The following is a 12,500-nucleotide window of genomic DNA, read 5'->3' on the forward strand; positions in this document are numbered from 1 at the left end:
ACTACTACTACTACTACTACTACTACTACTACTACTACTACTACACGTCCTGCATCTCTTGTTATCCTTGCCATTTGTACTATATCCTTAATGCCCATCTATACCTACCTACCTATCTATCTGTCTATCTATCTCTTTATCTATCTCCGTGTGTTTAATTATCTATCTAGTGGCGAGTAAACTTGGAGCTTCATTCTTGCACTAACATGTCAGCAGTTGTTATTTCTCTTACAGATGTCCTTAGCCCATCAGTATACCTCCTTCGTGGTCTTCCTCTTGCCCTCCCTCCTATTTTTCCTGATAGGCATGTGCGTTCTCGTTACCTGTCTATTTGCCTGTCTCTGTCTGTCCGTCTGTTTGTGTTTAGTAGTCTGTCTTTCTATGTATGTATGTGTGTATGTATCTGTTTAAGTGCGTGTTGGCTTATGTGTGTGCTAAAGGTTAGTTCAAAGACAAGATTTTTTTTTATGTTTTTCTATGGTAATGAAGAGGAGGCGAGAAAGAGGAGGGAAAAGAGTTATTTTTACTGTGTGTGTTTTTTTTTTTATATATATATATATATATATATATATATATATATATATATATATATATATATATATATATATATATATATATATAAACGATGGTTTTTCATGTTTTGATATTCTCTCTCTCTCTCTCTCTCTCTCTCTCTCTCTCTCTCTCTCTCTCTCTCTCTCTCTCTCTCTCTCTCTCTCTCTCTCTCTCTTCCATAGCAGTATTGATCTGTCACGCTTCTGATATCTCTCTCTCTCTCTCTCTCTCTCTCTCTCTCTCTCTCTCTCTCTCTCTCTCTCTCTCTCTCCATTGTTCTTGCCATTATTATTATTATTATTATTGTTATTATTATTGTTGTTGTTACTACTACTACTACTACTACTACTACTACTACTACTACTACTACTACTACTACTACTACTACTACCTTTTATTCCATTACCAACATATTTACACATTAAGTCTAACCTTACCTTACCTTACCTAACCTAACTTATTGTAACTAACCTCTCTCTCTCTCTCCCCCCTGCCAGCGGTGACCATGGAGGAGCAGGAGCAGGGGATAGATGACGCCAAGAACCCGTGTCAGCAGGACTCCGCTTATGGCTCCCTGGAGTCCTCATCGCAGGGTCCCTCGCAGAAAAGGTGAGTCCTATTTTATATCCTTTCTTGGCCTACTTTTCCTCCCCCACCCTCCCCCGCCCCTTCGATCCTGCTTACTGCTACTCTTCTTTTTTTTTCTTCTTCGTCGTCGTCTTATTTTTCTTCATCTTATTTCTTCTTCTTCTTCTTCTTCTTCTTCTTCTTCTTCTTCTTCTTCTTCTTCCTTCTCCTTTTTTTCCTTCTTTTTGTTCCTTCTTTTTTTCCTTCTTCTTCTCCTTCTTTTTCTTCGTCGTCTTATTTTTCTTCATCATCTTCTTCTTCTTCTTCTTCTTCTTCTTCTTCTTCTTCTTCTTCTTCTTCTTTTAACTTGCTTCGCTTTATATTGCTTGTTATCACGTCTTCTATACTTTTTTTTCACATACACACTACTGTTCTTGCTCTTCCTGCTCTCTTCCTGCTGTTCCTGACTCCTCCTCCTCCTCCTCCTGCTGCTGTCTTACCCAAACCTAATCTGATATGTGTTAACCTTAGTGTCTGGTTGTATCTCGTCTTGCTTCTGTTTACTTTGCCTTCCCTTGCCGTTTTGCTCAACTTCATTTTCCTTGTCTAGGCTTCCCGCACTCTTGTCTTGCGCTACTCTTAACTTGTCTTGTCTTGTCTTGTCTTGTCTTCATTAACTATGCCTTGCTTTATTCTACTTTAACCTGCTCTACCTTACTTTGTCTTGCCTTTCTTTACTGTATCTCGTTTTTTTTTTTTTCCTTGCTTTTCTTGCTTTGTCTTGCTTTACTCTTACTCTATCTTCTCTTGTCTTCTTTTGCTGTATCTTCCTTTGTCTTGTTTTTTGCTCTACTTTAACCTACTCTATCTTATTTCGTCTTGCCTTGCCTTACTCTGTCTTTGCCTTACCTTACCTTACCTAACCTAAGCGTGAGTTATTCTTCCTCACCTTACCTTAATCCCTTGTGTACCATGACGCGTTTCCATATTCATTCTGTTTACTCTTTGATGATTTTATAAAGCTGTAGAAACTTTTACAGCTGTAGAAACTTAAGTCGGAGATTAAAATAGTGACGACTGTGGCCATTAATCTTCTGACCTCCATAGACTCTTCTTAATGTCAATAAAATGGTCTAATCGTACACAAATCTCAAAGGTAAAAATGTGTCCCAGTACTGAAGGGCTTAACTTAACTTACCTTTACTTGACCTCACTCTGCCTTGCCTTGCCTTACTTTGCCTTGCCTCCTACTGAGTTTGAGTTACCTTACCGTGCTCTACTTTGCCTTACATAACCTAAAGTAATGTCATCAATCTTGCCTTTAAACTTACTTTGCCCTACTTTGCCTTATCGCATCTACTTCCCTTCCTGAACCTCACCTATCCTGTCTTGTTCTTACCTCACCTGATTTAAGTCCATTTAACCTTACTTTATCTAACGTTACCTTAGCAAAATCTCTCTCTCTCTCTCTCTCTCTCTCTCTCTCTCTCTCTCTCTCTCTCTCTCTCTCTCTCTCTCTCTCTCTCTCTCTCTCTCTCTCTCTCTCTCTCTCTCTCTCTCTCTCTCAGTTCAGGAGGAGGAAGAACAGAAGAAGGAGGAGGAGGAGGAGATGGTATCATTAGCACTGTTTTGAAACCCTTTCACACACACACACACACACACACACACACACACACACACACACACACACACACACACACACACACACACACACACACACACACACACACACACACACACACACACACACACACACACACACACACACACACACCTGCACCATAAAACAATAGGTGGTGCAGGTACTTACTGACAGCTGAGAGAGAGAGAGAGAGAGAGAGAGAGAGAGAGAGAGAGAGAGAGAGAGAGAGTTCAGGAATGTCAAATTTTCAAATATTAAGGTGGGAAAAAAAAAAACAGGAGGAGGAAGAGAAGGAAGCGGAAGAGGAGGAGGAAGGTATGACATTGAAAAGGAAGACGAGGAATTGGAGGAGGGGGAGGTGGTGGTGGTGGTGGTAATGAAGGAAGAGGAGGAGGAAGAGATAGCAAAAACGGAAGAAGAGAGGAAGTGAAAGAATTTACCCACATTGTAAATAAAACGAAGAGGAAAAAGTGAAACAGGAAGAGAAAGAGGAAGAAGAAGAAGAAGAGGAGGAGGAGGAGGAAATAAGATTATATGATTATATTCCGAAAGGAGAGAAAAAAATTAACGAAGAGAGAGAGAGAGAGAGAGATAGATTTGTGGCCTAGTTCAGTATTATCAGAGAGAGAGAGAGAGAGAGAGAGAGAGAGAGAGCTATCCTTCCATCAGCAGTGACCAACCTATTGTCGGATCTCTCTCTCTCTCTCTCTCTCTCTCTCTCTCTCTCTCTCTCTCGTGTAGGAAATATTGAACGTGGATGGAGGAAGAAGAGAAGAATAAGGAGGAGGAAGAGGAGAAAAATAAAAAAAATAAAACGGAAGAGGAGGAGATGGAGGAGGAAAAGGAAGAAGCTGGCAATGAAAAATAGATTAAAGAAAGGAAGAGATAAGGAAGCGAAGGAAGGAGGAATAGAGGAATGAAGAAGAAGAAGAAGAAGAAGCAGAATAATAAGCAAGAATCAAGTAAATAAAAGAGAACCATGTAGAAAATAAGAGAAGAATGATAACGAAATAGGAAGAAGAAGAAGAAGAATAGGAGGAAGAGAAAGAGGAGGAAGAAATAAACAAAAGTGATTAGGCCTATGGGCGGAGTTAGCTCAATAACCCTATATCGCTGGAAAGTAGGTGAAGGATGCGGAAGAGAAGGAGGAGGAGGAGGAGGAAGAGGAGGAGGGAGAGAGGAGGAAGGGGACAATTTGATAAGGTAGTGACATTGAAAATTAAAGTAGTAGTAGTAGTAGTAGTAGTAATAGCAGTAGTAGTAGTCGTAGTAGAAGTAGTACTAGCAGCAGCAGCAGCAGTAGTAGTAGTAGTAGTAGTAGTAGTAGTAGTAGTAGTAGTAGTAGTAGAAGTAATAGTAGCAGTAGTAGAAGTAGTAGAAGTAGTAGTAGCAGTAGTAGTAGTAGAGATAGTAGTAATAGTAGTAGTTGTAGTAGAAGTTGTTGTTATTGTTGCTGCAGTAGTAGTAGTAGTTGTTGTTTTTCTTGTGGTGGTGGTGGTGGTAGTAGTAGTAGTAGTAGTAGTAGTAGTAGTAGTAACCGTTGCTGTTGTCTTCGTTGTTTTGTTGTAAGAGGAAGAGGAAGAGGAAGAAGAAAAGGAAATAAAGAGATCAGAAAGAATGAAGAAAAGATGTAAATAAACTGGATATAAAGCAGAAGAAAAGAAAAAAAAGAAGAAAAAGGAGAAGAAGAGATGGAAGAATCAATGAAAAAGAGACAAGAAATAAGGAAGGGAAGGAAAGAGAGAGAAGAGGAAGAGAAGGAGTGAAAATTTGTCAACTCATTTATATCATTTTGCTCACGTGTTGAACCTTGTGTGTGTGTGTGTGTGTGTGTGTGTGTAGATAAGGATAACACGCCGACACCATATCACCACCTCCATTACAGAGAGAGAGAGAGAGAGAGAGAGGTTTGAGTTAGGTAAGCAGTCTCTCTCTCTCTCTCTGTAAATTCATAAATCTTCATTGAATATAAATCCAATCCTCCTCCTCCTCCTCCTCCTCCTCCTCCTCCTCCTCCTCCTCCTCCTCCTCCTCCTCCTCCTCCTTCTTCTTCTTCTTCTTCTTCTTCTTCTTCTTCTTCTTCTTCTTCTTCTTCTTCTTCTTCTTCTTCTTCTTCTTCTTCTTCTTCTTCTTCTCCTCCTCCTCCTCCTCCTCCTCCTCCTCCTCCTCCTCCTCCTCCTCCTCCTCCTCCTCCTCCTCCTCCTCCTCCTCCTCCTCCTCCTCCTCCTCCTCCTCCTCCTCCTCCTCCTCCTCCTCCTCCTCCTCCTCCTCCTCCTCCTCCTCCAAGTTGCCCCACTTCTTATCTAACCAAACACACACACACACACACACATCGATCTGCGTAGAATGGCAGGAATGGTCTTGCTGTCACCTATTTCAAGTCTCTCTCTCTCTCTCTCTCTCTCTCTCTCTCTCTCTCTCTCTCTCTCTCTCTCTCTCTCTCTCTCTCTCTCTCTCTCTCTCTCTCTCTCTCTCTCTCTCTCTTGGAAGTTATACCCTTGTCTATTGGCATTTACATTAGAGAGAGAGAGAGAGAGAGAGAGAAAGAGAGATAGAGAGAGTCAACAGGTTGTCCTTATATATAGAGTAACAGGTGGGTGTGTGTGTGTGTGTGTGTGTGTGTGTGTGTGTGTGTGTGTGTGTGTGTGAGAGAGAGAGAGAGAGAGAGAGAATATTAATGTTTCACACCGCTGTATTTTCCCAACATTCCATAATATATTCAAAGATCTCAGTATGAATTTTGTTGTTAATTATTACCTCATGTCGCATACCACTTCCTTCTCCCTCTATAGTAAATTCAACAGCATTTCACACCATATTGTACCTCTCCTTTAATTCATTCTTTCACACACAGCAAAGGATTACAGTAACTTCTCTTTTCACCTCCTTTCCATCCCTTCTAATTGTAAAAATTTAACAGCGCTTCACACCATTTCAACAGCATTCCATAACATTACATCCACGTCTGTCATCTTAACCCCTTCAGTACCATGCATTTCTATATCCATTTTGCTTAGTATTTGGTGATTTTATACAGCTTCAGAAAGTCATGTGAGGGATTAAAAGAGTGAAAATTGTGGCCATTAATCTTCTGACCTCCATAGACCCTTCCTAATGTTAGTAAAATGATCTAATCGTACACAAATCTCAAGGTGAAAATGTATCCCAGTATCGAAGGGGTTAAACCTCCATTACTACTTGGTGATTTTATACAGCTTTAGAAAGTCATGTGAGGGATTAAAAGAGTGAAGACTGTGGCCATTAATCTTCTGACCTCCATAGACCCTTCTTAATGTCAATAAAATGGTCTAATTGTACACAAAACTCAAGGTAAAAATGTCTCCCAGTACTGAAGGGACTCCAACAGCAAACCATTATGTCCTCACACTTCACAGGTCTCTTTCTTCCCTTCGTACACTAAAATTTCACAGCAGAGAGAATTACAGTCACTTTCACTCTCTCTTAGCAAAGTAATAGCAGTAAATTTATCTTCTCTGTCCTCATAACTTCTTTTTTTTCCTTTTTCATTTAGGTGCGGTTTCAGCCCATACTAATGCTGTTAATTTTGTTTCTCCCTCACAGCAGTTACAGTGGAAGCAAGAGTCTCAACAGCGGGTCCAGTCACAGCAGTGGTTTTGGGGATAATGCTGACTTTAGGTATGTGTGTGTGTGTGTGTGTTTTCCTTATGTATTATCTGTTCATGTAGTTATTTTACCTTATATCTTGCTTTATTTTTTTCCTTATGTATCTGTTGGGGTCATATATGCATTAATATCATACAGTTTCCAATATGTTGTGACCTAATACAGTTGGTGGCAATCTAACCTAACCTAACCTATTGTTTTGGGGTCAATAAAGTCTCTATCTCTATCTATTTTATGTGTGCGTGTTAAAGAATATTCTGAAATGCTTCTATTATGCACTTCTACTACTTTTAAAAGGCTGTAGTTGAATAGACAGTCTTTTTCTTATGAATAAGGATGTTCTTTATGGCTCCAGTGGCAGAAAAGCAAGGTTTCTGCATATTTAGTCCCTTAAGTACCATGATGTATTTCCATATTGATTCTGCTTAATATTTGGTGATTTTATACAGATTCAAAAACTTATGTGGGTGATTAAGATAGTGAAGACTGGCTATTAATCTTCTGACCTTCATAGACCCTTCCTAATGTCAATAAAATGGTCTAATCGTACATAAATCTCAAGGTAAAAATGTGTCCTAGTACTGAATAGGTTAAAATAGTGAAGACTGTGGGTATTAATCTTCTGACCTCCATAGACTCTTCCTAATGTCAATAAAATGGTCTAATCGTACATAAATCTCAAGGTAAAAATGTGCTCCAGTATTGAAGGAGTTAATGGGAGAAGCAGTCTTGAGAACCAGGCTGATTATCTTCGTGGCCTTTGAAAATAGTCGTGGTGAGGGAGAGAAGTGTTTCAGAATGTGACCTAAGTGTTTGTTGTATTTCAGTGTTTGTTTGGGTGTATTTTTAGTCATTTAGTTAACCAGTCTGTATGTTGATTAGTTTATTAGTCAGTCAGTTAGCCAGTCAATCTCAGCTCTTCTTTCAATCAGCCAGTCAACCAGTCAGTCAGTTATTCATCCCTTTATTCAGTCAGTCAGACATCATTCACTCACACCATCATACAAACACATACACACACACACACACAGGTACAATACAAACAACCAGTCAGTCAGCTATTCATTTCTTCAGTCAGTTAGTCAGTCACACACACACACACACACACACACACACACACACACACACACACACACACACACACACACACACACACACACACATGCCCGGTAGCTCAGTGGTTAGAGCGCTGGCTTCACAAGCCAGAGGACCGGGGTTCGATTCCCCGGCCGGGTGGAGATATTTGGGTGTGTCTCCTTTCACGTGTAGCCCCTGTTCACCTAGCAGTGAGTAGGTACGGGATGTAAATCGAGGAGTTGTGACCTTGTTGTCCCGGTGTGTGTTGTGTGCCTGGTCTCAGGCTTATCCGAAGATCGGAAATAATGAGCTCTGAGCTCGTTCCGTAGGGTAACGTCTGGCTGTCTCGTCAGAGACTGCAGCAGATCAAACAGTGAATTACACACACACACAGGTACAATACAAACATAGATAATGACAATGCTTCATCTGCATACATATATTCCTACAGGGTTCATTGTTTACCCATACTGCACCTGTGTTTTGTAGGATTCCATTGCACTCTGCTGGTGACGAAATACTTGACTTGTGGTGATTATTCAGGCCAGGTCAGGTTGTCATGGTGAATGATAATAATGGTAGGAAAGTTTATTTTGCTGTAATAGTGAGATGAGAATTGTTGTTGTTGTTGTTGTTATTTTTATTGTTATAAGGATGCTTGCCTAATTTTTCTCTCTCTCTCTCTCTCTCTCTCTCTCTCTCTCTCTCTCTCTCTCTCTCTCTCTCTCTCTCTCTCTCTCTCTCTCTCTCTCTCTGACACACCTCCATTACCTCCTACCTTCCTTCCACTCTTTACTTTCACCCTCTGTCACTCATCCCTTCCACCACCACCACCACCACAGCGAGAACTGCCTCAAGGACACAAAACACAAGGACCACAAGAGAAAGAAGACCAAAGAGAAGGCAGAGAAGAAGGTGGAGAAGGCAGAGAAGCTGACCAAGGAGGAGAAGAAGGAGAAAGAGAAGACTCGCTCTGTTCAGGACCACCATGACCCCCGCCTAGCCAGTGAGACCGCCAGCAGTGAGTGTCTGTGTGTCTGAGGGTGTGTGTGTGTTTGTGTGTGTGTGTTATTGTCTTTTATTTATTCTTTTTTTTTTGTTCTTCCCCTTGATAATAAATTTTTTTTTCAGTATTTGTCTTAGTATAATCAATAACTTTTGATAAATTTGTGTTCTATGTGTGTTTATGTCTTATTGGATCTACTATTCTGTGTGTGTGTGTGTGTGTGTGTGTGTGTGTGTGTGTGTAATTCACCACAGTTTTCTGCTGTGTGTGTGTGTGTGTAATTCACCACGGTTTTCTGCTGGTCACCCAGCCAGCCTTCCCCATTACGGATCGACCTCAGAGCTCTTAGATCGGCACATTCCACACACTGGGAAAGTGAGGCCACAACCCCTTGAGTTACATTGCATACCTATTTATTGCTAGGTGAACAGGGGTTACACATTAAGAGGCTTGCCCACTTGTGGGACTCGAACCTGGACCCTCTTGGTTGTGAGCTGAGCATGCTAACCACTACACTATGTGGTGTGTGTGTGTGTGTGTGTGTGTGTGTGTGTGTGTGTGTGTGTGTGTGTGTGTGTGTGTGTTAACCTGTTCAGTAGCATGACACGCTTCCATATTCATTCTTTTTACTATTTAGTGATTTAGAAACTCATGTTGGGGATTAGAATAGTGAAGACTGTGGCCATTAATTTTCTGGTCTAATCACACACAGATCTCAAGGTAAAAATATGTCCTAGTACTGAAGGGGTTAAGAAATATACACTATACAGTTATATCTTAAAACACCTATACCCTTACATCTATATATAAACTCATACGCTAACTAACACTACCCCAAAAGTACACCTCAGTCCGGCAAGCGTCAGACAAGGGCATTACCACTGAACCAGGGAGTGGTGTATGTGTGCCCGTATTTGTGTGTGTGTCCGTTCACTGGCATGCCTGTACGAAACTTATATTGTCCTGTCTTCATCTAATCTCATCTAATCTAGTGTGTGACACCTTTTCTCTGCAACTTTCTCGAGGGGTGTGTCTGTGTGTGTGTGTGTGTGTGTGTGTGTGTGTGTGTGTGTGTCTATAATGTTCTTGTGTACTGTTTATTTGCTGTCAGTTGACCCAGTGTTGTCTTCCAGTCTGTACATTTCTTATTTTGTCTGTTATCTGATTTTTTTCATAGTTCTTTCATTCTGGTTTTAATTACAAGGTCCTCTCTCTCTCTCTCTCTCTCTCTCTCTCTCTCTCTCTCTCTCTCTCTCTCTCTCTCTCTCTCTCTCTCTCTCTCTCTCTCTCTCTCTCTCTCTCTCTCTCTCTCTCTCTCTCTCTCTCTCTCATTTATATCTCCTTAAATCCTTCTCTTTCACTTTCATCTCTCTCTCTCTTTGTCTCACCACTACCTCTTATCATCTCTTGCATTCATATCTACACATCTCTCTCTCTCTCTCTCTCTCTCTCTCTCTCTCTCTCTCTCTCTCTCTCTCTCTCTCTCTCTCTCTCTCTCTCTCTCTCTCTCTCTCTCTCTCTCTCTCTCTCTCTCTCTCAATCCATCCATCTCATTAGCACTTCTCACTTTAGCTCTCACATCCCACCATTGTATTCCATCTCCATCAATGGCTCATCCTCCCACACACATACATATACATCCCTCCAATGGTGCCCTCTCCTATACACACAGGTCTCCACCCCTCTAACTCCCTCCCTCTCACCCATCTCACAGGCATAGCTACGGGATTGGAGGAGAGCAGTTTAGCGTTTAATTGTAACAGCAATGATGGGGATGAGAGAACAGACCAGCCCAATCTTGTTTACACCCAGGCGCTCAACTACATTAGAAAAATAAAGGAACGATCTGCCGAGCAAGGTAAGAAGAGAGAGAGAGAGAGAGAGAGAAAGAGAAAGGGCATATTTGTGTTATGTTGCTTAGTTTTAGAAATATTAGGGAATTTTCATGATGGGTGCTATTTTGATATATTCTCTCTAGTTCGGTATCCTCTCTTGTCTCCTAATGGTGTGTGTGTGTGTTTTAGAGGGAGAGAGAGATTGAAGGTATATTAAGCTAAGTTTTTAAGTAATTACGCATATATCTGCTTTGATTCCGTCTCTTGAAATAAATGCTGTCCTTGAAGAGAGAGAGAGAGAGTATAATTCACTAAAGATGCATTGCTTTGTTTGGAAATGATTTATCTAATATGTGAACACTAACACAATCCTGTCAGCCTCTTCTTTTCACTCCTCCTGTCCTCTTTGTTCATGGTATCCTGTGTTGTCTTCCCCTGCAGGAGTGCCCTTTGCAAGCCCTGAGTTGGCCCAGCTGCCGAGGGACACACATGATATTGCGGCCTTCCTTAAGAGCTTCAAGAGTACAGTAAGTGAGAGAGAGAGAGTAGTAGTAGTAGTAGTAATAGTTTTTAGGCTGTGCTCTATGTGTGTGTGTGTGTGTGTGTGTGTTTCTTTTATCTCTTCATCCTAATATATGAAAGACAGTATTGGAATCTGCTCTCACTTTCTTTTTTCTCTATTTTTATTTTTATTTTTGTTATCATTATCATTTTCTCTATGCATCTTTATTCTCTTCATGTATGTATGTGTGTGTGTATGCTTTGATATATCTGCATACTAAGTTAATGATATATGTTAGGTTAGGCAGGGTAATGTTTGGGTAGAGTAATGTATGGTTAGGTTAGGTTAGGTTACAACATCACCCACTATTGTCATTACTACTCACCATCACCACCACTGTTACCATTATTATCATTCCCACTCAACACCACTCACCCAGTCACTCCAGCTCACCACTACCACCAACACCACTCACCACCACTCACCCACTGTTACTCCAACTCATCACTACCACCAACACCTCTGTCACCACCACCACTGCTACCACCATTATCACCACCCACCAACATCACCTACACTGTCACTCCAATTCACCACTCACCTGCATCACTCACAGTCACCACTCACTCACCACCACCACTATCACCACCACAGAGAGGGTTCACGGTGGCCATCAGTGTGCAGGACGGGCTGGTGCTGCAGGTGTCACCAGCAATCACCGATGTGCTGGGGTTCCCTAAGGACATGCTGATTGGCCAGTCCTTCATTGATTTTGTGTACCCCAAGGACTCCATCAACCTGTCCTCAAAGATCATACATGGACTTAATCTACCGTTCAGGAATGAGAGTATTAAAGGTAAGGGTGTCTGTATGTTTGTGTGTGTATTTGCCTAGTTGTATTTACCTAGTTGTAGTTTTACAGGGGCTGGGCTTTACGCTCGTGTGGCCCCGTATCCGTATCTACACTTATCCAATTTTTCTTTATGTATTTGTGTATGTGTATGTGCTAGTTGTAATGTGTATTATCTTCATGTCTTTTCATTATCTTTTTTTTACATACTACTAATCTGTTACTCTATAAAAAGGTATTTCTACACAACCTTATTAATTTTCTTGTCTAGTTTGTTTTCTTGTCTTATTTTCTCAACACTACATGCATTCCGAGTCTTTTTCTTTCTCTCTTTCACCTTAACCAGTAACTATGACACTTTATATCATCTTATCTCCTTCAGTACCATGACACTTCTTCATATTTATTCAGGTTACCTTTTGGTGATTTATAGTTTCAGAATCTCATATGCAGATTAATATAGTGAAGATTCTAGACTCAACCTTTTAACCTCCATAGAACCTTGCTAGTGTAAATAGAATTGTCTAATTGCATTCAAAACTCATTGTAAACATGCATCCTAGTATTGAAGGGGTTAACATGCACCCTCATCTCTCACCCAAACAAACAACTTTCTCTTACTCTCTACTGCTACTCTCTACTACTCTCTTGTTTACATTTCCCTTGCAAAGTAACCATTATCCTCTCAACACCCAGCACCACAAACATCACCCATTTCCTTCACCAAAACAAGCCGGAAAACCACCTCTTAACAGACGGCTTTCTTTACTGCTACTCTACTACTCTCTTGTTTACATCTTCCTTCCAAAGTAGTCATTATC

At 40.9% G+C, this 12,500-nt stretch overlaps 1 protein-coding gene across 6 annotated transcripts in view; it reads left to right on the plus strand.

The window, feature by feature from the left end:
* Nucleotides 1-12,500, plus strand: part of LOC123501253 (period circadian protein-like) — a 43,972-nt gene that overhangs the window by 12,495 nt on the left and 18,977 nt on the right. For all 6 annotated transcript variants that reach the window (XM_045249986.1, XM_045249988.1, XM_045249991.1 and 3 more), the window contains exons 2-7: nt 1,053-1,164; nt 6,347-6,421; nt 8,329-8,507; nt 10,207-10,350; nt 10,769-10,854; nt 11,484-11,685. In XM_045249986.1, coding sequence (XP_045105921.1) covers nt 1,053-1,164; nt 6,347-6,421; nt 8,329-8,507; nt 10,207-10,350; nt 10,769-10,854; nt 11,484-11,685 — 798 coding nt within the window. The remainder of the gene's footprint in view (nt 1-1,052; nt 1,165-6,346; nt 6,422-8,328; nt 8,508-10,206; nt 10,351-10,768; nt 10,855-11,483; nt 11,686-12,500) is intronic.

This window comes from Portunus trituberculatus, chromosome 9 (assembly GCF_017591435.1).
Source record: "Portunus trituberculatus isolate SZX2019 chromosome 9, ASM1759143v1, whole genome shotgun sequence".
Classification (NCBI taxonomy): domain Eukaryota; kingdom Metazoa; phylum Arthropoda; class Malacostraca; order Decapoda; family Portunidae; genus Portunus; species Portunus trituberculatus.